Raw genomic sequence first — 23,481 nt, 5'->3', positions numbered from 1 at the left:
TGCGAGTGGCAATCGTTAATTCCAAACGGCGCCGCACGGAAACCAGTTGGTGGGGTCCATGGCTTTCTTGATGAGCTCAAGCCGATTGTAAATCCACGTGACTTGTGGCCCCCATCCCCTGTCAAAACACTCTGCTCCGTGTACCCGGCTTTTGCTCGCTCCTGCCTTCTCCCCTTGGTGTTTGTGTTCAGTTTGTTGTCCTTCACCCACACCTCCGATTAGCGCGGTTGGCTACGTAGGGTGCGAAAGAAGTTAAACGTACCCTACATACTCTCATCTCCGACATCTTTGCCCAAGTCATTCCTTCCCCCCCTCTTCCCCTTCCCGCTCGGCGCTCCTTCCTGATGCTCATTTAGAGGCGTGTGCCCTCTTTGTCCGTCTTGGGGACTTGCGTCTCAACATCCCCTTCCCAGGCATCTTGCCCGTCTGCCTATCGCGCAACTGACTCGACACCCCTTCCCCGCAGTGTGCCCATGCGTAAAGTCTTCATCTGAATAAACTTCATGCAGTGAAGAAACTTCCCATTTTCCTTCAAGCTGAGCCATTGCATCGTCATGCAGAATGACATCACTGAGCTGCTTTTTTGTCTTTTCATTCGATGGTTTAATGCCGTTTTCAATGAGCGGTTCAGATATGCGAATGTTATAATTACACTTTATTGCTCAGAGGTTGGCTGAACCCAATGAAACAAAGCATCTATTTCACACAAGGGTGTTGTTTTACTGTTCATGGATGGCCTTTGCCGAGGTCATGTACTATATTGGAACCTGGTTGACTTGCAGGTTGGCTGTGCCTGTTCAAAAGCAGCATCACTACAGTGCTGGCTCAAGGCTCGGCCGAGCCCAAAAGCCACGGGGGGTTCCCCCCACTCTCCTTTAGTCGGGCCGAGTGGCGGTTGTCAAAATGTCATGTACCTATTGTGGTGGAGTTATTGGCGATATGAGGCATGTAACAATTCCTTGATTCATTACAGTTAACTAATGCGCACAACACACAAATAAGTAAACTGAAACGGAAAACTGAAACATGCGAAGACAATTGACTTTTCCGTTGCTTTTACCCATAATGCCCTGCAGCAACGCGCGAGTTTGTTGTGCGGCGGTTGTTGCTTTTTTTGCCTTGAACAGGTTCCCGTAATTTACATGGTGTTGTCTTGCCAAGACCACGTGGTATCCAGCACCGTTTCGTTCAACAAGCCTAACTTCTGATGAGACCCCGGTTGAAATGACTTCTTTTGCACCGTACGTAACCAACCGTGCTTATCAGAGGGGTCCCAGTTCTGCTTTGCTAAAACATGCTGCTGAACAGTAACGGTCTGGAAAGCTGTTTGACTGGTGGACGCAAGTTTTTTTGCTATTTATTTGTGGAGATAAGAGCTGTTTATTTGCTTTTATCAAACGTATTCAATTTGCGCTTTAGGAATTACGGTTTATGGAAATTACGTTGTTAGATTTAGGTAAATGGATCGTACAAAAACTGTCCGAATGTTAAACTTCTTTCGCGCAGTACGTAGCCAACCAAACGAGAAAAAATAAGCAAATAATACACGAGGTGGTACACGCGCAAATATTCTAGAATGACCGATAATCTTAACGATTAAATCTGGGGCGTGGTGTTCTGTAATTAAGAGGCCTCGCGTGAAGCAAGTACTGCCAGTTGCGATGACTATGGCGGACTGATGATTATATCACCGATCTGCACCGGACAAGCAGCGTTTTTTTTTCCCAGTTGAGGTTTCGGCCATGCACGAGTGCAGCATTTTACACTACGTGGAGCAACGTAAGCAAACCTCAGTCCTTATAAAACACCGGCGCACTCCTGAGCAGATAAAACCACACGCCTTTTAAAATGAGCAGTCACCCCCCCTCGGGGTTTGTTATAAAACATTTATTGTATAAAAAGTGAAGATTTGGCAGCTTGAAGCAACGTTTCCTGTTCACCGCACGAGGCTACGCGGACATGACGCTGCATGTTTGAGAAAACACCACGCGTGAAAATCGTGCGTTAGGAACACTTGACCAATGTACAAAACGGCAGTTGCACTGCCCCCTCCCTAATAACAAGAACCTCTGCTACGTTGTGCACTTCCGCTGTACGAGGTAAACGACCGTTGAGAGACAAAGTCCCTTTTGCGTGGAAGACTTGGGACACGTGACCATTATTGCAGAAAAATTTTCAAATTGGGGTTTGGGCTACAAAATAAGAAAATCGGACATGTACATACACACCACTTGGAATTTTCTTGCAGCAGTTTGGCACTGGCAATTATTTTTTTTCTTCCTATGCCTCGTTGCAAAAAGAGTCGCATTGCCGTCAGCATTCCGTAAGGGTTCCTTGCCATCATTTTTTTTACCGGTTTCATCCAGGTTGCGTTCTTGGCAACTCAGAACATTCCATGCGGATTCCAACACCCCAATTCTCATAGCAGATCCACACGTCACGTTGTGGAGAGAACGTTGACGATGTTTACCTGTCCACCAATCGTGGATCTTCCACAACCAAAACTTAATTGTTAATGATGCACAAGAGCCGTGCGCTCTGTGGCAGCCTGCCAAAAATAAGCCTCCAATAACCAAATTAAGCACAAAACCCACATTTTAAATGATGGGATTTTTGTGCATTTATTGACAACCATAAGACCATCGAATGGGCTGAACTACGTCGTGCGTTACCGTTCGCCCAAGCGCAGGACGAGCGTGGAATTCAATGCCAGGCTTTTTTGTCAGCAGTTGTCCTGGGGGGGGGGGGGGGGGGCTCGAGCAGTCGCGTCTGCCACCCCCGCCGCGAGCTACGGTGCGTCAATCACTCAACGCCGTGCTGTAAAAGCGTCGCCGCCCAGCGTGTGTCCGCCGCGGCCCTCTTAGGTGTTCTGCTTGTCGGAGTGCACGCAGCCAGGGCAGCAGTGCAGGGTCTCGTGAATGAAGAGATCGCAGTCGAGGCAGAATGGTCTCGCGCACAAAGAGCACACGAACACCTGCGGGGGGTACACGCGATTTGAGCTTCAAAAATAAAGAGGTCCCCATGTAAATTTTACAGACCACTAAATAAAAAGTCACCTTTCCCAGCTGTACAGCAGCGGCCACACACGGACATACGTCTGCGTTGATTAAGTGACGCACGCCCACAGAGCCAAGCACAGTGTCACGCGTGTCTAGGCTGCCACTCAAGAAGTGGTTCAGGTGGCATCACTGGATAGAGTCACGTGACACCGTGTAAAGAGTCGCAGGGACCAGCTCGGTTCACAGGGCAAAAAACCCAAGTGGGCAGAACCTAAAGCGGGGTTCAACTTTTGTGGCCTGCAAGCCACACTCTTGGCTCATGGACTGACCTACCAATATGTACGCGTCACCAATACATATTGCTCACTTAATACACAACTAGCCTATAGCCCCGTCCAAGGACGGGTGTATTGCAGTAAATATGAATATTCAAACGAAAAAAAAAATTCCGCTCACGATTGTTAATGATAGCATGTGACAGGGTTATTGCTTTTTATATATTAAGAATATTACAGATTTGTGAAATTAAAGGGATGAACATCTCAAGTGAAATGAAACCTGAGATAAACGAGAGAAGCGTAGAGGATGGCTTCACGCGAATAGCTGCGTGCACGGAGAGTATGGGGTCACGACCCCACGCAACGTGGTTCACATGACGAGGTGGCGTCAGGGCATCGTGTGACGTCACCTCGTCACCACCATCACCACATTCGTTTCATTTTGGCCCAACGAGTCGTGTCCAATTCGTGAAGTATTTGAACATGTCATCAATAATAATTTTGAGAAGCTGATCGAGTCAAATCGCCCAAGCGGCAGCATTGATGCGTTTTCAGTAAAAACCATTACACTGTTCTCTTTGAGCTGTACTTGACATCCTTCGCACACCCTGAAACACACACGCACACACAGTCGATGCTGATGAGGCACTGTTGAAGAAACATGTTGACAATATAATAAAAAACACTTTGTGCTTATCCTAAAATCGCGCACGAACGTAGCTAGAGGAGTGTCACACGGCTCACACGAGGTGGAAGGGTGAATGACCCAGTCAGCACTAAACTAAACTTTTATTTTACCAGGTAAGGCCCCACTGAGCTATGTGGTTATTTTCAGAAGCAACCTCGCTATCACAAACAATAAATCAGCAAAGTGGCTTATCAAGCAGAAATTTATGACAGCCAAATTCTCTCTAAACGCGTGGTGACGTCGATTCAAAATGTGGAGGGAAAAACCGGCGGACCCGGAGAAAAATCCACACGACCACGGGGATAAAGACAGCCAAACTCCAAATATACAGCAGGCGTTGGGGTTGGGATCGAACCCACGACCTCCTGCATACTAGGCGAGGTAGTTAACATTTCGCCAATGCAAGTTTACAGTTGCGTGTGGATACACCAGGCTCTGAAGCACTGGAAGTTGCTAACCTAAGTTATCGGCAAAAGAACAACAGGAATCAAAGGTTTTGGTAAATTCCCCTTAGCCGACGTCTGATTGCAAATATCACGAAGTAAATATCGGATGAGCGACAAGCAAAACTAAAGCATAAATGATCACCATGAAAATACTGGGTAATACACACCAATTGAAGAGGTTCGTGCATTAGGCATGCGATGATGCAGCCAGCAATTACTATCAATTCTCATGCCACTGAAATATTAATTGAATTCTGCTTGTAAGCACTTTCTAATAAATAAATATTCCATGCTATTTTTACATCAAGGTGAATGAAGTAAGAAAAGCTATAAAAACTCTTCTTTGGTTCTTTCGGTAAAGTCACGTAGAATGAGAATAAAATAATAAATTGATAAAATAAAATAACACAATAATATTCTCACGACGTTTCGGCCACAACACAAGCGGCCTTCATCAGGTGAAGGGAGCGAGACTGTCTGGTAGGACAGCGCTGGAGTGAGAGAGCCACGTTCAGATCACGGCTTTTAAGCTGTGTGAGAGGAACAAAGAGCCTTGACGAAGGAATTAGCATAAAATTTAGCATTGAAAAGGCTGAATGATTAGCTTGTGACTGGTCACAGAAATAGCTATGTTAAAAGTTAAAGCATACACATCCGCAGAGGCACCCATTGTTAAAAGGAATTAGCATAGAATTTAGCATTGAAATAGCTAAATTAAGGCATTCGCTTGTAACTGCTACAGAAATAGTTACGTTGAAGTCAGAGCATACACATTCACCGAGGCACTTAGTACAAATCAAAACAGGAGAATTTAGCATTGAAATAACTAGGCGAATTTAGCATTGAAATAACTGGGTGATTTGCTAGTGACTGGTCACAGAAATGACTACACATCTGAGCTATTCACAGTACTATATAGTGAACCAATAAAAACTTAAATATAAATTACCTTCATGTTATCAATAAACTCTATATTCTCCAATCAGCTAAGCTACCAACCATAAGTCGTTATATATCACAATGCTATATGGCGAAAAAATGGGTGGATTCTTACCCTCAAATTTCCGTACCACGGATAGCTACGGGCCCCGTTCAGACGGACGAGTTCGTCCATGGTCGGAACAGAGGAGGGGGAGAGAGACAGCTGCGAAGCCCTAGTATACTCCATGTTGTAAACCATACCATTAACCGTGGTGTGAGAGGTATTAAAAACTATTTCAGATAAACAAAATAGGAAGAGTCGAATAATCGATTCATGAATTGAATTGCGACACCAGACTCTGACAAGTCATCGATATCGCCACGAAGTGAAATCGCCACATTCCTACTTGACATGCGCGCAGCCTCTGCTGACAAAAGGAAAATCTTGCTCAACCACTGCACGCTTTGCCTTCGCTAACAAATGGGGGATATAATGTGTAATACAATCATTAAAAATAAATAGGACGTTTCTAAACGGTCATATTATACGCAGCAATAAATGCTTCAATCAATGTTTGGTGCAACATTTTCATACGGCACGAGGGAAGAAGATGGAATGATGGGCAGCTAGCAGCCGTGTGTCGAGTTGAGTGAGTGCACTCCCCACTCGTCCACTGCCCTCTCGCAAGATATTCCAACCGGCCTCGTGATGACAACACTGGCCCACGGTGAGCATTGCGGGAGCAGAACAAGCCCAGCCAACACTGCTGGTGGAGACTCGGCATTGGAAGCGAGCTTTGCTGTAGATCACCGGAAAGGTTGGCGCCTTTCAAGGGATCCATTCGATAAAACTACAACATGCGTCTCTCCAAGTCTCATCCTGACAGCGGCTTTTGGCTAACAGTCGATCAAAGACGGTGGTCACACCGCATTGCGCGCTTTCAGATGCGCATCGGCGGCCGTCTGGAACGCTCTTCCGATATTCCGAAGGCACTGGAGCAATGCACTTTTAAGTCATCTATATTGAAATCTCATTACTTTACAACTGATTTTTGTGTTTGGTTTGTTGTCCTTCCCCCACGCCTCCGATTAGCACGGTTGGCTACGTACAGTGCGAGAGACGTTCAACACGCATACGTACAAACTAATGACTAATTTGCCAAACGAGCAGGAACAGCCTGTCGCGCAGATTCAGCTGCACACCACCGCACACACGGCACGTACCGCTGTCCCGTAAACTTGTCAAGGGGCTGCTCCTGGAAGGCGTCGAGAGGGAACAGGTGGTGATAGGAGCGTGCCAGGTGCGGCGCCGACACCAGCGTGAGGCCTGGCACGGCGGACATGCGGACGACAAAAGCGCAGCACGTCAAGGGCGATAACAGCGCATGCCCACGGTCCGGCGCTCCAGAGGCGAGGGGTCGGTGGGTCGCAGAGAATCTCCCAAGCCCACTGGCATGCAAATGTGTCCAGGAGGTGGCAGTAAAGCCAATGGATTTGGGAGTGTTACCCCTGTGTGCCTCAGGGTTTCTCCAGGTACTCTGGTTTCCTCCTACAAATATCGCAGCAGCAGCATCTACAAGCATCCAGCAGCATCCCAATGCTCTGTGTGATGCTACACCAAGGCAGCCGTACATGCCGCTTATTCCTACGCGCGCTGTGACGTAGTTCCGTTCACTCGATCGCATGATATCCAATTCGCATCAGCGTTATAAAAAAAAACGCGTTCCCCAATACATTCAACTTGTGTTATGAAAGCACGCACCGTTCTCGGAGTACAAACTATTTGGATGCTGTCCACGCGTGCCAGTGGGGTTGCGTCAGTGCCGGATTAAGCTAGTGCGGGGCCTGTAGCATTTGACGTTATAAAGGGGCCCTAAATAAAAAACAAAAACCCAAATATTTTACTTGCATAGTCAAATAATTGTATTATTTCATTTGCTATACATCCACATAACATGACAAATCGCTAACCTTAAACACCCAGTCGTTCATAAAAGTTGAAGGCAGTATAGTACCGTAGTCATAGTGCAAGTGCAAATTCACTGAACCGGAATTAATAGCTTGAAAGCATTTAGCGCGGGGTCCTTGAAAGTGCGGGGCCCGTAGCGTGTGTAGCTACTTATGCTACTCGGATAATCTGGCGCTGGGGTTGCGTGCACACACGCCGCTTGCTGGGCGGCCAGTAACAATACGCACCACACACTTTGCACTCCACGGGCAGCTCGCAGTACTTGGCCCGGCACTGAGGGCAGAAGAAGCCTCCTACGGACAGCACCGGCTTCTTCTCCTTCTGACTCTCCAGCTGCCTGCACGCCGGCAGCACATGACGATCGTCAAACACGCAACCCGTCCGTCGTCATCGACAGCGGCGGTCGCCGTGAGCGGTGGCATTGGCAAAAGGGGTCGACAGCGGAGTAATTCAACGTCCTTGATTTTACCAGGCAAGAGTGGCTCCCTGTGCCCAGTCCCGTTGTCGGTCCCTCTACCTCGCACCCCTCCACTGGAATCAACTTCCCCTGTACATTGAGCAGCACTGCCCATAGACTCAACACTACCCACAGACTCAACACTGCCCCATAGATTCAACACTGCCCCATCGACTCAACACTGCCCATAGACTCAACACTACCCCATAGACTCAACACTGCCCATAGACTCAACACTGCCCACAGACTCAACACTGCCCCATAGAGTCAACACTGCCCCATAGATTCAACACTGCCCCATATATTCAACACTGCCCCATAGATTCAACACTGCCCCATAGATTCAACACTGCCAATAGACTCAACACTGCCCACAGACTCAACACTGCCCATAGATTCAACACTGCCCATAGATTCAACACTACACCAGAGACTCAACACTGCACCATAGACTCAACACTACCCCATAGACTCAACACTGCCCATAGATTCAACACTGCACCACAGACTCAACACTGCCCACAGACTCAACACTGCCCCATAGAGTCAACACCACCCCATAGATTCAACACCGCCCCATAGATTCAACACTGCCCCATAGATTCAACACTGCCCCATAGATTCAACACTGCCCACAGACTCACTGCCCATAGATTCAACACTGCCCACAGACTCACTACCCATAGATTCAACACTGCCCATAGATTCAACACTACACCATAGACTCAACACTGCACCATAGACTCAACACTGCCCACAGACACAACACTGCTCATAGACACAACACTGCACCATAGACTCAACACTGCCCATAGACACAACACTGCTCATAGACACAACACTGCCCATATACTCACCACTGCCTTTGCACATTAAGCAGTCCCCCTCAAATAACCTCCTTCCGTTCCTCTCTTAAAGCCTCACCGCTTCTTCTCTATCGCCCATTCTCTTCCCTCACCTGGCCCCTCCACTCCTTCCCATCCCTCCCCTTCAGTGACCCCCAAGCACCCCTCTAATGCTGTGACTCACTCATCAATCTTTACACTCGTCTGATATCTAAATAATTAAACTCTGTCACCGTTTTTGCTAAACTGTCAAGCGCTTTGAGTGAAGGCGTTCTAAAAATATAATATAAAATTATATTACATTGTAGTCACGCGATCTGACCCAATTTTTTTTCAAATTATTAATCACCTCCGATTTTCCCGCACCTCCAATTAGCAAGGTTGGCTACGTACGGTGCGAAGGAAGTTCAACGTGCAAAGGTCAAAGATCCCCAGTGTAGCCTCAACAAACTATAGGGACAAGTGCTGTTAGCGAGCACCTATGAAGGCCGGCACGGCACACGAGGAGGTGGGTGGCCATCACCACGTCTGATCGCCTTTGTCTCCCCAGTGGCGATGTTTACACACCGCACCAGGTACTAATTTGAGGCTGAGTCAACCTAGGGGAGGCCCATGACCGGTTCAGATAATCGTCACTGGTGTTGGGCGTTAGGGGGAATCGAACTCGGGCCGCCAGGTTCATAGCACAGCGCGCGCTGACCGCTACACTACCGCTCCCCATAACACATACAGACACACACACACACACGTTGACCGCAACAGCCTATGTGTAAGAGTTAAAGACATTGGCCTCGGGTTCGTGGTGTGCAGGGCTCACGCCATGCTGAAGGAGGGCTTGGCGTCGCTCTCCGTCGCTGAGCCCAACGTGTGCTGGGGGAAGCCTGGGAAACGACGACGCAACACGGGGGGGGGGGGGGGGGGGGTGGGGGCACGCACGGAACAGCCATCGGGTACTTCAGGCTAAAGCGGGGGAGGGGTGGGGGGAGCTTTCCTTTACGGAGGGATGAAAAAGGGGACTTTCAAGCACCCTCGTTTAAGCTGAGAATTAACACAATAACAGCGGATTCTGGCTGGCCATCAAAACAAAGACGGTAACTGCATCGCCATGCTTTCAGACGCGCTTCAGCGGCCGTCTGGAATGCTCTTCCGATATTAGGAAGCCACTGGAGCTATGCACTTTTAAATCATCTATATTGAAAAACGTCTTTCTTTAGAACTGCATTTTCTATTCAGTTTGTTGTCCTTCCCCTGCACCTCCGATTAGCGAGGCTGGCTATGTTCGGTGGTGAAAGAAGTTCAACGTACGGTACGTACAATAAACATCGGGGCTCTCCCGAGGCCTGTGCATGCACACAACGCCCGGTGGAGCCTTTATAATCACAGAACAGCGAACAGAACGTGCGTGTCGGCCGAGTGTAAAAATGTCCCTTGCACTGACGGAAGTGACCCGACAACACTACAATTGGGTTGAAAATATCACACTAATACCCAATTAGTGTGGCTAGGATGCTAGGACGGTATTCCCTCGTTATTCACGAACTTTCTGTGATTTTGGCTGTCAGCGAATTGCATCTGCAACTCTCCACGTCTGCATCGAGAGAGAGTGATGAGATAGATCTTCTCCAAGATTTAGAAGCATCTTCAGACATAGAGGCAATATAATTGTCCACGAAATTTGCTATTCACGAGCATCTCCGGAACGTTTCTCTTGCAAATAACGAGCGAATACCGCAGTGAGGGATTGGGTTGTGTTCTGGCTATTTTTTATGTGATGGGCTTGAGGTGGCTAGAGTCCGTGTGTATTCAAGTGGAGGAATGTATCCAACCCATGGGCATTAGGTTCCCTAACCCTGGTTCTAAAGGGTTGAGTCCATTTCTCCACTGTAAGGCATTGTGAAGTATATTATTATTTTGATTTAAAGCTTTCGTGACTGCAGTAATTCATATTCTTAGCTCTTTCGGTAAAGTCACTTGGAATGGAACTTTCTACAAACAAACTGAGGGCACCCCAATGGGCTCCCCCCTATCTCCGGTTATAGCTAACATTTTCATGGAGAAATTTGAGACTGACGCCATCCAGACTGCCCCTCTGCGCCCAACCTTATGGAAGAGGTACGTGGATGACACTTTTGTCATCTGGCCACAAGGCCAGCCTGCTCTAGACCAATTCTTCGACCACATCAATTCCATACACCCAGCCATCAGATTTACCATGGAAGTCGAAAAAGATGGCAAGCTACCTTTTTTGGATGTCCTAATTAAAAAGAGACCTGATGGTTCAATGAGCCACTCTGTCTACAGGAAAGCTACCCATACGGATGCTTATCTGAAACCGGATTCCCACCATCCATCACAGAAGAATTCTCTCATCAAGACTGTCTCATAGAGCCCAATGCATATCCGACCAGGAACACATAGGCAGTGAACTCAAGCACGTACACCAAGCTCATAAGGCTAATGGTTACTCCGACTATACAATCCGCAAAGCTATCACTCAAACCATGAAGAAGGACCCTCTTGAGGAGCCTTTCAAAACCATCACTTTACCATACATTGCGGGGATCACAAAAAAGATCTCCAAAATCTTGAATAAACACAAGATCCAGGTCCGTTTCAACACATTACATAAAATCCGTGATCTAGTTCCGTCTGTAAAAGATGTGATTTCGGACATACAGTACCCTGGTGTCTACAAACTAAGTTGCCTCTGTGGTAGTAGTTACATTGGAGAAACCAAACGCCATGTCTCGGACCGCATTCGTGAACACAAAGCAGACCTTAAACACGGTAGGACCAACACCTCGGCCGTGGCAGATCATTGTTATAATTCAGTAGGCTCACATGACATTGACTTTTCCAAGACAGAGGTTCTTTGTAAGCCATCTGGCTACCATGAGAGATTCGTTCATGAGGCTATCCACATATACAAGCACAGAGACAATTTCAACCGAGAAGATGGATTTTGGCTTAGCAATCATTGGAAAGATTTGATAAACCATTTCAGGTCTTAATTGATTGTTCACGCTTACAGTGGCTTTCAGACAGCATACATTAATTTTTCGTCTCCCCCCTCCTCTTTTCAGAACATAGATGGACTCGTCCTTCTAAATAAACTGTCAAATCGCTGCGCGTGGCGCTGACGTTTTTTAAATAAATAAATACACCGTTTAAAAATAAATAAATTTTATGCAAACCGACACACCTGATGACGACCGTTTGTGTTATGGTCGAAACGTCGCGAGACTTTTTATTGTTTTATATATATTTTATTATTTTATTGTTTCCCTTCAACGTGACTTTACCGAAAGAGCTAAGAATATATATTATTATTGCTGTTTTATGTGTCATGACAATGTAACACCAGTGCAAACTGACTCACCCATGCGGATTAAGGAAGAGTCCATGTTGGCGCTGACAGGAGGGGGTGTCACGTGGTATAGCAGCAGCTCCTTGAAGTGGGACTCGTCCAAAATGACATGGTACGACCCTGCACGACGGGGGGGGGGGGGGACAGTGGTGCACATGGTAGAGAGACAAAAAAAAGAGATAACATTTGTGAACAAAAGCATAATAAATAAATGCAACAGGTAGAGGTTGTAAATGTCTGAACAGTAATGCAGCGTGTTAGGGATACGTTTTGCATTTCAAATATCCGATGTCAGATTTTTAAGGACAATTTCAGAGAACTTTTAGGTAATAAGCAATTTACTTTACGTAATAATACAATCGCGTCTTTTCATGCGAACAAAGGCGATGTCACCCGATGCGACAAGCCACTATTTTGTGGGAAAAGCGATGGAAGTGATGTCGTATTTTCGGATAAATACCGATTAAAATGTTTTAATATTTTTTACCCGATGATCCAAAAGTTCCTATGAAGGCCTTGATTTTCAGATTGTTTTGAGAAACTCGGGAAGACATCCCCAACAGTGTTGTAGGCTTCAGTAAAAAGTCAGAGAAGCAGGTGTCTAGGTGTAATGATAATAGGGTTTTCCCCTTTCTGGCAATAAAACAGGTGTTAAGATGTTAAAACACCAAACTTAAACTTTTGCAAAGAATCATGTCTGCATTTACCACATATACTTGTGGTGAACATGCAAACCAAAAAAAATGCTCTGACAGTATGTGCATTGTCTTTGAAACTTACTGATCCACACCAGACAGCTTTCTTAAGAGCAGAGTCTCAAAGAGTGTTAGACACCAGAGGATGCCAAAAGCCGAAAAGATATGTCGAGGTGTACTTTCCTTTTTATAAACAACGGTGGATCTTTATATTGTTGGTTCTTTCGGTAAAGTCACGTAGAAGGGAAACAATAAAATAATAAAAATATAAAACAATACAATTTTCACACAAGCAATCATCATCAGGTATGAAAACCACGGCAAGAAAATTTGAAAAACAGTGGATCTGCGCCGCGTGACTGACAGGAGACTGGCTTATTTGGCGGTGTGCTTGACCGACCAGCTAACTCTCTTTTACGACGAGGTGACCTGCCCATTCAGGCGAGTCACTCTCTTCAGTGCAGACCTGGGATCGAGAGAGGTTTTTTTTTTACCTCCTGTCTCTTTCGTAAGAGCCGTGCAGACGTGCACTTCCGCAGAGAGTCCGATGATGGACACACGCACCTTCCCCGCCTTTAAGGTCTGAAACAACGCAGCACAATACGGCAGTAGCCGTTATGAAGGTGTCCCCCCCCCTCCCCCCCCCTGTTATTTCTTCACCGTTACAGTTTTATTATTCTTACACTCAGGGGCAGAGCCAGGGGGGGTGACAGGGGTGACATTCTGCGTATAAGTGTACGACACTCGGTCTGGCGGACTCCATGCAACTGCATTGTCAGAGTGTGTCGCCAACCGATGGCGCCTAGTTGAACAGCCTGATTCTCTAATCATTCTTGAAACTGAAATTTGTTTAATGTCACCCCGGCCTGAAATCCTGGCTCCGCCCCTGCTTACACTCATGATACAGGGGTGGAATTGTGCATGCAGGAATCAACTCTTTATCCTTTGCTTCACGGCACGTGTAGACTCATGTAAGCGATGCTTGAGGACAAAATGATAACAGACAATGCGAGTGGAATAGTGTCAACAAGATTCTTGAATAAAATAACAAACACACGAGTTGTACAAATAAACAGTTTCTGAGGGGATGGATCGCCAAGGAATTACTGACGTCTGAAAGTTGTTCTGCCGAGGACAGGGGGACGGGGCAACCAAAATAACGAGAGCCAAAAAAACGCCTCAATATTTCAAGAGCCGCAATGCACCATGGGTGAATATGAGACGGTGGCGGTCCTCAATAAATAAGGTCACCAAGAGCCGCCCGCGGGGCTCCGGAGACACGGGTTGCCGGACCCCCTGGCCAACGAGATGGAGGGATGACATCGGCTCGCGTGTGCAACTGCCGGTTGTATTGGCGCACCGAGGGACGGAGAGAGGAGGTGGCGGCGGTAAAATGACCCAACGCACCTGAATGAGGTCGTAGATGTTGGCCGGATCGCAGGTGGTGAGGCTGCCAAACACCACCAGGATTTCGCGGCTCGTGTGGCTGGGCATATGTCTGCAAAGTAGGTGGCGCGCACTGCCGTTGCGGGTCCACTCGCCTCTCTTAAGCACAATCCACACATCCCCAACGTCCCGTCTCACACTGTCTGCAATTCTCTCCCTTTTGTATAATCCGCGACCACCAACAAGAGCTCAGAGCACCAGCACGACGCACATGCAGCCAGCGGCCAATACCACAGAACTTGCTACACATTGCAAATGTGATTTAAGCTTTGATGGGAGACCAACATTTGAATACAGGATTTAAGAAGTGCTGGGTCAGGACTCCAACATATATATAAAACAGTTGTTTATTCAGAAAAGCCTGAATAAACAACTGTAGGGAGTGATGATTGGGAAACGTTTTCCCAATAGAGTAATTCGCCGGTAATGTTTCAAATTTGGCAAATTTCATCGTACTCTTTTTAGAAGAACGTAACGGAGACCAATTCCCCCACCAAGTCCCACCCGGCCCTACCCGGTCGTACCCAGTCCACCTGGCCCCAGCCAGTGTCCCAGCCAGTGTCCCCTCTAGCCCAGGACTCACTTCAGGGTCTCCATAGCCAGCTGCAGTGAGTTGTAGAGGGACGGTTCTCCCAGGCATGTTGACTGGGTGGCTTTCTTAAGAGCCGTAATGTGCTTCTTGGGTGTACCTGTTCATAAAGCTTGCCGTCAGTTATCAAAAGACAACATTATTATTATTATTTAAATCATTGTTTTATTTTTTTCCTATTAACCAAGAGCCCAGCACAGAGCACGAGCGATGGGGAGGGAGGTAGATAGGTGCTCCGCAGACGACAACTCTTAGGTCGCGTGCCCACGTTTCAAGGCAAAGGGACGGTGGCCAGGTGCCCACATTTAAAGAACGGCAATTTGGGGTTGAAGTTACAGTTGCTCCAGTAGTTCGTGTTTTTTTTTATGACGCGGGGAGCTTCGTTTTGGAAATCCTGTTTTATCTACATCGCTGCAAAGCATCGGTCCTTAACGCCTATTTGGCCCGATGGATCACAACCGTAAATCATGTTTTTGTCGACGGAGAAAAACAAAGCCTTGTATGTTTAATTATCCATTATTTTATAATTTACTATCCAGTTTTCGAAGCCGGCAGGGTGGCTCAGCAGCCAAGCTTTTTGCAATTGGAAGCTTGAGAGACCAATTTCCTCAGCCCATCATCCCTCCAGGGTCAATAAAAATGAAATCACCACTTTGTGAAATTATTTTATTATTGGTTGGTCCTATGGAGAGACTTGCCCCCCACCATTGCAATATGGAATTTCCACCAGGACTGTAAACGGGAGATGATAACCAATGCCTCAAAGCTCGTTTGAGCAGAAATTGTAACCATGTTGCCGTTGAAGATTTGTAGGAAATTCATTATCCAACATACGGATCAAGCCCCGTGTGTGCAACACTTAGTGACTGTGCTAAGGTATCAAACTCACTTCGCTATGTAAGGTGGCTTCGTTCAATACAAGGCTGGTTTTATTTCCCAGAGCCTGACATCAGAAGTTCAACTTTGCTGGCTTGTTTGCTCTGAGAGGACCACAGGATCAGTCACATGCACCTCCTTGCCACTAGCAAATTGTTACGAATCAAAAAGTCTTTATGAGAATCAGAATCTTTATTTAGACTGCAGATTTCCAGTGTGGGTGAGTCAGCAAGTTACACGACAAATGAAAAACGATACCTCCAAGTTCGGTCAACTTCTCTGCCCTTTTATTTTTTGTCGTAATCAATCCGATCTGCGGAACGCAAAAAAAGGGGCCGTTATTTACTTGAAACTTCAAAAAGGCCACACTTGCGTTGAGCAGCAATAGCTTCATCTGACACGATTTGGTTCCATATTCTCACCTGGCTGATGGGATTCTGATAGAAGTACTCCTCCACAAAGTGCTCCAGCAGCTGTTTAAAAGACGGGAAGTAAACTTTGGTGTAGTAAATACAACGCAGGGCAATGCATCACGCCGCATGCCATGGCCAGTGATCCCGTGGAGGGTAAATAAAGATGCGAGCAGCGATTAAACAAAAACATATTTTTAATTAAGTGCTTATACAAATGAGAATGCTCATTCCTATACGCACATTATATCGATTGACCGCAAACCTCATCCTCAAAATACATGTCACTGACATGACCTATAACTGAATTTTAGATATCGTCACAACAATGGCGATTCATGGCCTCTATAAATGGGCAAGCGATAGCATGTTTGCCACTGGTTGCAGAGGGTCAAGGTTCAAATCCTGTTCTAATGCAGCAGTAATAACCGTAACGATACGCGTAATAATACACGCCTTCTGCTACGCGGTAGACGTCCAAGATCCCCTAAATGACATTTGTAAGAGTAGGCCATTGCGTGTGGACATCAGGCTCCAGACCACTCCCATAAAAAAGACTCATCCTGGTCTCGGAGTTCTCAACTGGTTCAACAAATAAACCTGAAACATGAAAAACTACAAAGTATGGTTTCAGTACGGCACATCACAATGTGGGGCGACAGAGGTAAAAACGCAATTACGCTGGGTCCATATTGTCGTACGTACATGGGCAGTCAGGATGGGAAATGCGGGGTGCATATACAGCCGCATATAGGGGGGGTGTGGCTGCATGTAGGAGAGAAGGGCTGATGTTGAGATGAGATTTAAACTGGGGAGGAGACCTATTACACGACTGTTACTATGTTTATCTTTTGATTTAAAGCTTTCGTGACTGCAGGGATTTATATTCTTGGTTCTTTCGGTAAAGTCACGTAGAAGGGAAACAATATGATTGTATTGTTTCCCTTCTACGTGACTTTACCGAAAGGTACCAAGAATGTGTTTACCTTACCAGGTAAGGCACACTGAGCTAGTAGCTCTTTCTCAGAAACGGCCTCGCCACAAATGGTAGCCCAACCAAGTGGCTTATCGTCACGTGGAAATTCAAATCAGACAAATATTCTAAACGCATGTTTCTACAGGTGGACGGAAAAAGCGGAGGACCCGGAGAAAAATCCACGCGACCACGAGGACAGAGAGAACATGCAAACTTCAAATATACAGCAGGCGTCAGGGTCGGGATCGAACTCACGACCCCCTGCATACACACAGTGGGGGCAGTGGAGGAAAAGGAACCACCGCATATGAAGCGGTGGTTGATGAAAGATAGGGAGGCAGCGATCGCTGATCCAAAAAAACGATTCTGTATTATTTTTGCAGGAGAAAGATGGGAGTTGAGATTGGATCAAAGCGGCCTTGCTCAAATGAACGTTTGGAGTGCTGCTCATCTCCTATTCGTAGCCCAGAGTTGGTGCTGGAAATTCCCTATTCCTACGGCAGGGCGAGTACATCAAAAGTGACGACCGCTGTTGACTGCCCCACAAAAGTGGTACTAATTTTTTGTTATGAACCCCGACCAGGATATTCAATTTCGCAACCTTCCCCGAAACCCTAAGGCAGGCTGAGAATGGCAACAAAAAAAGCTTGGGCAAAAGCAAACTGCCTTGCCTTGAGAGCACAGGTGAGACGATTGGGCTTCAGGTCTTGGTCTTCCATGCCCCGCGACATATCCACCACCACGAACAGATGCCGCATCTAAAGAATGAGAAATCCCTTCTTCATCCAGACCCTCGGTTGTTGCTGCTGCTCACACAGTGCGTTAATCGCCGGGCTGAGCTGACGATCGGTGCCCATTTTTAAGATGTATATGCTCCCACTTATGGGCTCCGATTGAGCACGGTTGGCTACGTACGGTGTGAAAGAAGTTCAACGTACATACAGTAGACTCTCGATTATACACGCTAATGATGTGCAGCACGGCCGCGGATAATTCACAATCGCTGATAATCCAAAAATATTAATTTTCCGCGGACCTCTATGCCAAAAACCACATTTGCCCACGCAGATTATTTATTTGGGCTGAAGGGAAAATCCACGAGTTATTAATTTATGTCAAAATCTCAGGCGCACGGTTAATCCGCAAAGCGCAAAGCGGATAAACTGCACAAGGATAATTAATCGAGAGTCTACTGTACATACAGGACAAATGAACAAAGCTGCTTGTTGAGCTTTTCGTCATGTCACTCATGAGATTTGCCTGGCTTGACCACAAGTGAGCATTCCAATGTTTTAATCAAAAGTCCACTCTGTCAGACCGATCCGATAACGAACACATGCTTCTGTGGTACGCTGTGGAGAATCAATGGATTTTATTAAATACTCTAATGAGGTGGCTGGGTGGCTCGGGGGAGATGATTTTTGTGACGAGTGGAGTTCACCCGAGATGAAGCCAAGGCATTCTTTACAACACATCTCTCAATCTAAGTCGGGGTCACCAATGACTCCATAAAAAGAAAATTAATGTCAACTTCCAGCATCCTGGTTTACTGGAATGTCATTTCAAGTAATGTATCAAAATAAAAAATACTGTGTTCCCACAGTAAATAATTATTTACTTATCCAAAAAGCATTACTTAGGGGTTAAGACTTTTTCAGGAGGCCCGTGCATTGCGATGTTTGACCAATTACCTCGCATTTTGGATATAACCTAGTATCAGGAAAAATCCCATGTATTGGAGATAACAAAAAAAATCTACAACATACCAAATGTTTCACCTACTACAGGCTTTCCCATAGCCCTAAAAAGTACGTCTCGCACACACACAGCGATGTTCTACACTTACCATCCCAAGCCGCACTTGTCCATGAAATTCAGAGACTCTGAAAGTAAACGAGCACAAGTACGGCGAGTCCTCGCTTAACGCGTGTTCGCACAACGCGTTTCCGCGACAGCAGTTTTTCAATCAGGGAACACTTTTCGCACGACACGGAACGCGCAACCATTATAACGCGACCTCCGAGTGGTCGACGACGAACTACTTTCTCTTGAGCTGGGGCGGCTGAACGGTGTGGGAATTATGGGTACACGCGCGGAGTGATACGGTACATGGCGGCGTACCATCACCTCAGTTCTTTGTCCCACCATGAGATAGCGAAAGGCCGAATTTATAGTGCAAATGTGATTCAAATTGGCAGTTTTATTTATTCATTCCCTATAATGCGATTCCTCGCAGAATGCATTTTCGCTTAAAGTGACACTCTTCAAGAACGCATCTACCACGTTTAACGAGGCATTACTATACTATGCAGGGCTTTGTTAAAACGCAAAGAGGCAGAGTTTACTTTAAAAAAACCAATATTGTTTCGTTTAATATTACACGTAGGATGACTAACTCTCAATTCCAAAACATTGACGAATAATTACTTCCATGAATTTTACAGCTGCAATGACTTGAACTTGATGAAATAAAATTTGGCATCGAATTCTGAAGTCTAAAATAGAGTTTGAGGGAAAATAGTCACTGATCTGCAAAGAACAGGAATGTAGCCAACGACTCCAAACAGAACCCTTGATTCATATAAGGCCATTAATTGGGTTGTGTTGAAAAAAATTCCATTGAATAATCGTTATAACATGAGCCAATAATTGATCAACTACTGTATATCTACGCTCTACTTAGCTATTATTTCTATGTGTGTTGAACTTTTTTTTGCACCGTACGTAGCCAACCGTGCCATGTGTATGCTGAACTTATTTTGCACCGTACGTAGCCAACCGTGTTATGCATGTGTATGTAGAACTTCTTTCACACCGTATGTAGTCAACTGTACCATGTATGTGTAACTTCTTTCGCACCTTACCTAGCCAACCTTCCTAATCGGAGGTGCGGGGGAAGGCCAAACAGTGGCATATGAAGCAGGGTCTTACTTGCGGCGCTTGGCTTGGAAGATGAGATCGTCCACGCTCGCCTTGAGGGAGCCCGACTCATCCTCTTTGAGCACCTCCCTGCACCACGACAGCAGATCGGCAGCACGTCAACGCCAGAATTATAAACTAAACTAAAAAAAACTTGATCATTTTACCAGGTAAGGCCCCCATTGAACTATTCTATAGCTCTTTTTCAAAAGCAACCTGGCCATCGCAATTGATCGCTCAACGAAGTGGCTTATCGCGTGGACATTTATAGCGGCCAAATACATTAAATGCGTGATGTTGATTCTAAATGTGGAGGAAAAAAACGGAGGACTCGGAGAAAAATCCACGCGAACCACAGGGAGAACATACAAACTCCGAATGTACAGGCGTCAGGGTTGGGATGGAACCCATTACCTCCTATATGCCAGGCGAGGGAGTTTACCGTTTCTATTGAGACCCCGGCTTTTAATAAGTTTTAATCCGGCGAGGATGGATCCACTGCGTCGTCATCATCATGCCTCCAGTGTAGGCCAAGTACCATTTGATGAGGGTGAACTATTCGGTGGTGGGGTTAACAGTGGTAGCCGTCTTAACAATTCCCATTACCAATTTGACGTGTTCAAGTGCAAAGTTGGTGTTGTTATAATAGGGTTTTTCCCATTTTATCTGGCAACAAAACTGAAACCTTTTTTACAAGGATTCATGTCTACATTAACCACAATACCTGCAGTCAAAATGCAAACAAAAACCATACTATAATATATGATGCATTGTCCTTGAAACTGATTGGTCCACACCAAGGGACGTGTACGCCTTTTGGCGTCATCTGGTCGAGCACCAATTGGGTCGAGGCTCAAAAGAAAGCCGTCCCTTGGTGTGGACCAATCAGTTTCAAGGACAATGCATATATTATCATAGAATGTTTTTTGTTTGCATTTTAACTGCAGGTATTGTGGTTAATGAATACATGAATCCTTCATCACCTGATGAAGGCCGCTTGTGTTGTGGCCAAAACGTCGTGAGAATTTTATTGTTTTTATTTTATCAATTTATTATTTTATTCTCATTCTACGTGACTTTACCGAAAGAACCAAAGAAGATGAATCCTTGCAGTCACGAAAGCTTTAAATCGAAATTTAGTATGTTTTTGTTTGCATTTTTACTCCAGGTATTTTGGTTAATGAAGACATGAATCCTCGTAAAAAGGTTTCAGTTTTGTTGCCATAAAAAAGGGGGAAAAACCCTGTTATTACATTTTGGTACTGGCAAAGGTCTAATGATGTAGGTTGTTGTTGTGTTAAGGAAAGAACGCAGTTCATTTTTTTCGAGGCAAAGCTTCACGAAAAAAGCGCCAAATACTCTTCTTCCAGAGGGTCGTGCGTGCGCACAGACCAGTGCGACCCTGAGAAAGCCCAGATCCTCTGAAGGGATAACAACTCTCCAGGGTCCAGGGGGGGGGCTCACGAACCACATGGCATGGATTGTTGTTACATCCCGGCCACAGCTCGTGCCCACAACGGGACGGCAGTTTCACAAATCTGCCGTCCGCCCAACAGCCAGTGGATCACGTCGCCGTCACCACGCCGCTGGGAGCCCGGCTAGGTGCACCTTAGAGGCCACGTGAAGTGTGGAAGGCGACCACCTGGCCCGGAGGTTCACGGGACGATAGTCCCACGTGGAATTATCGGTTCACCGAGATGACTGGCAAGACGCACACCACCTGTGCCCACCATTGTGCAAAACTGCCTGCCCCCACCACTCCTCCTCGTTAAATCCGGCACTGGAAGGCAGATTTTGCTCAATTAACGATCTATGCTGAACTTCTTTCGCACCGTACGTAGCCGAACCGTGCTAACCGCGCAGCAAGTGAGAGTCGGCGTTACACAGCGCGCGGCACGTAAGAGTCGTCGTTGTGGCGGCAAATCGAGAGGAAGTTCCTCACCAAGTTCTTTCATAATCTCCCTCCCAGCGTTTGGCCCGTTCCGGCTCCTCTTCCATCCTTTAACTCTGTGTTGTTGTTGTTGCTGCTGTTGTTGTTGATCGTTAGTATGGCTCGCGTCTCGCTTTGTTTGCTGTGGTGTCGGGGGGGGTGGAGTGGGGGATCCTTGCATTTTATTTCATAACACAGATACGCCAGCACGCCCCAAGCCGATTGGCTGACGCTGCCGCGAAGCCGATAGGACGGGCAGCCGCTGAAGGCCGCAGCCAATCAGAAGCCGTGATTTGAGACCGTCGACGCTTGTGCGCTTTATGAAATCTAAAGGGCGTGAACGTTGAGGCTCCTTAGGGTTCTGTGGGGCCACGTGGGTTACCCCGTGGCTGTTGCAATAAATCCGATGAGCTGTAAAGCTCTCGTGCACCCCCCCCCCCCAACCTCACAAATGTCCAGTAGGGGCGGGTGAGAAAGTTAGAACAACACACGATAAAAAACACGAACGGAATGCAAAGTATAGGAAAAGTAAGCAGATCACTCAAACAAAACTAGATTTATTGTTTTGTCTTACCAGGTAAGGCCCACTGAGCTTTGAGAGTAATTTCGGAAGCGACCTGGCGACAAATTATAGCTCAACGAAGTGGCTTGTGTGTAAATTTATAACAGACCCATTAATCAATAACTAATGTATTGTACTGCTGGCAGTGCCGGATTATCCGAGTACCAAAAGTAGCTACACAGGCTTCGGGCCCCGCACTTTCAAGGGCCCCGCGTTAAATGCTTTAAAGCTATCAATTGCGGTTAAATTTCGATTTAAAGCTTTCGTGACTGCAAGGATTCATCTTCTTTGGTGCTTTAGGTAAAGTCACGTAGAATGAGAATAAAATAATAGATTAATAAAATAATAAACTTCTCATGTTTCGGCCACAACAATGAAGGCCACTTGTGTTGTGGCCGAAACGTGAGAATTTTATTGTGTAACTTTATTAATTTATTATTTTATTCTCATTCTACGTGACTTTACCGAAAGAACCAAAGAAGACTATAAATTGCGGTGATTCTGCACTTGCTCTTACTATAGTACTATACTGCCTTAAATTTTTACGAACGACTGGGTGTTTAAGGTTAGCGATTTGTATTATCTGGCTGTATAGCAAATAAAAAAATGTAAATTTACTATGCAAGTAAATATTTTTTTTAAATATTTGTGTTTTTTTTGTTAAATAACATGCTACAGGCCTCGCAATAGCTTAATACGGAACTGACTACTAGGTGTATCGAGAATGCATGTATTTATGCTTAACTTCTTTCGCACCGTACATAACCAACCGTGCTAATCGGAGGTGCGGGGAAAGGACAACAAATTAAACACACCAATGGAGGTGGGCAACTTAAGAAACTCGCCCCATTGCCTCAACTGCCGCGCCTGGAGATCGGAAGTGAACCAGCCATCCCTGGATCGCGAGTCCAGAGAGTGCTGCTCACCGTTTCACCACGGCAGCATGCGTTGCTCTGTGGTCTGATTCAAATACAGCACTTGGGAGCGGTGGTAGTGTTTGCTATCTTTGGTTGTATTGTTTGAGCAGGCAATAACTTTTGGCTTGGATATTAAGTCTAGATTTGAAGTTTTCGTGACTGCAAGGATCCATACTCTTTGGTTCTTTCGG

At 46.1% G+C, this 23,481-nt stretch overlaps 1 protein-coding gene across 5 annotated transcripts; it reads right to left on the bottom strand.

Moving 5' to 3' along the window:
* Window positions 1–1,851: 1,851 nt before the first annotated feature.
* LOC142931317 (general transcription factor IIH subunit 2-like) lies at window positions 1,852–22,007 on the bottom strand. 5 transcript variants are annotated; one of them, XR_012947322.1, is made up of 15 exons: window positions 21,824–22,006; window positions 19,894–19,971; window positions 18,809–18,845; window positions 17,634–17,720; window positions 15,999–16,049; window positions 15,835–15,889; window positions 14,695–14,800; window positions 14,073–14,163; window positions 13,160–13,247; window positions 11,983–12,090; window positions 9,421–9,484; window positions 7,529–7,638; window positions 6,557–6,659; window positions 3,558–3,885; window positions 1,852–2,974 (listed from the first exon to the last, which is right to left on the bottom strand). XR_012947322.1 is itself a non-coding variant. In XM_076075205.1 (15 exons), the coding sequence occupies exons 1-15, from the start codon at window positions 21,877–21,879 to the stop codon at window positions 2,861–2,863; spliced, it is 1,188 nt and encodes a 395-aa protein (XP_075931320.1). In that variant the 5' UTR covers window positions 21,880–22,005; the 3' UTR covers window positions 1,852–2,860. The 5 variants fall into 5 exon arrangements, 4 of the variants coding, with proteins under 4 accessions (XP_075931320.1, XP_075931319.1, XP_075931322.1 ...); XM_076075205.1 differs by having other exon boundaries at window positions 3,846–3,885; window positions 21,824–22,005; XM_076075204.1 differs by having other exon boundaries at window positions 1,852–3,885.
* Between the last annotated feature and the right edge of the window lie 1,474 nt (window positions 22,008–23,481).

The sequence above is a fragment of the Petromyzon marinus genome, chromosome 52, assembly GCF_048934315.1.
Source record: "Petromyzon marinus isolate PM22_M1 ecotype Great Lakes invasive population chromosome 52, UKy_Petmar_22M1.pri1.0, whole genome shotgun sequence".
NCBI lineage: Eukaryota > Metazoa > Chordata > Hyperoartia > Petromyzontiformes > Petromyzontidae > Petromyzon > Petromyzon marinus.
Note: the sequence above shows the minus strand (reverse complement) of the source record. Positions and strands in the feature narration are given on the sequence as shown.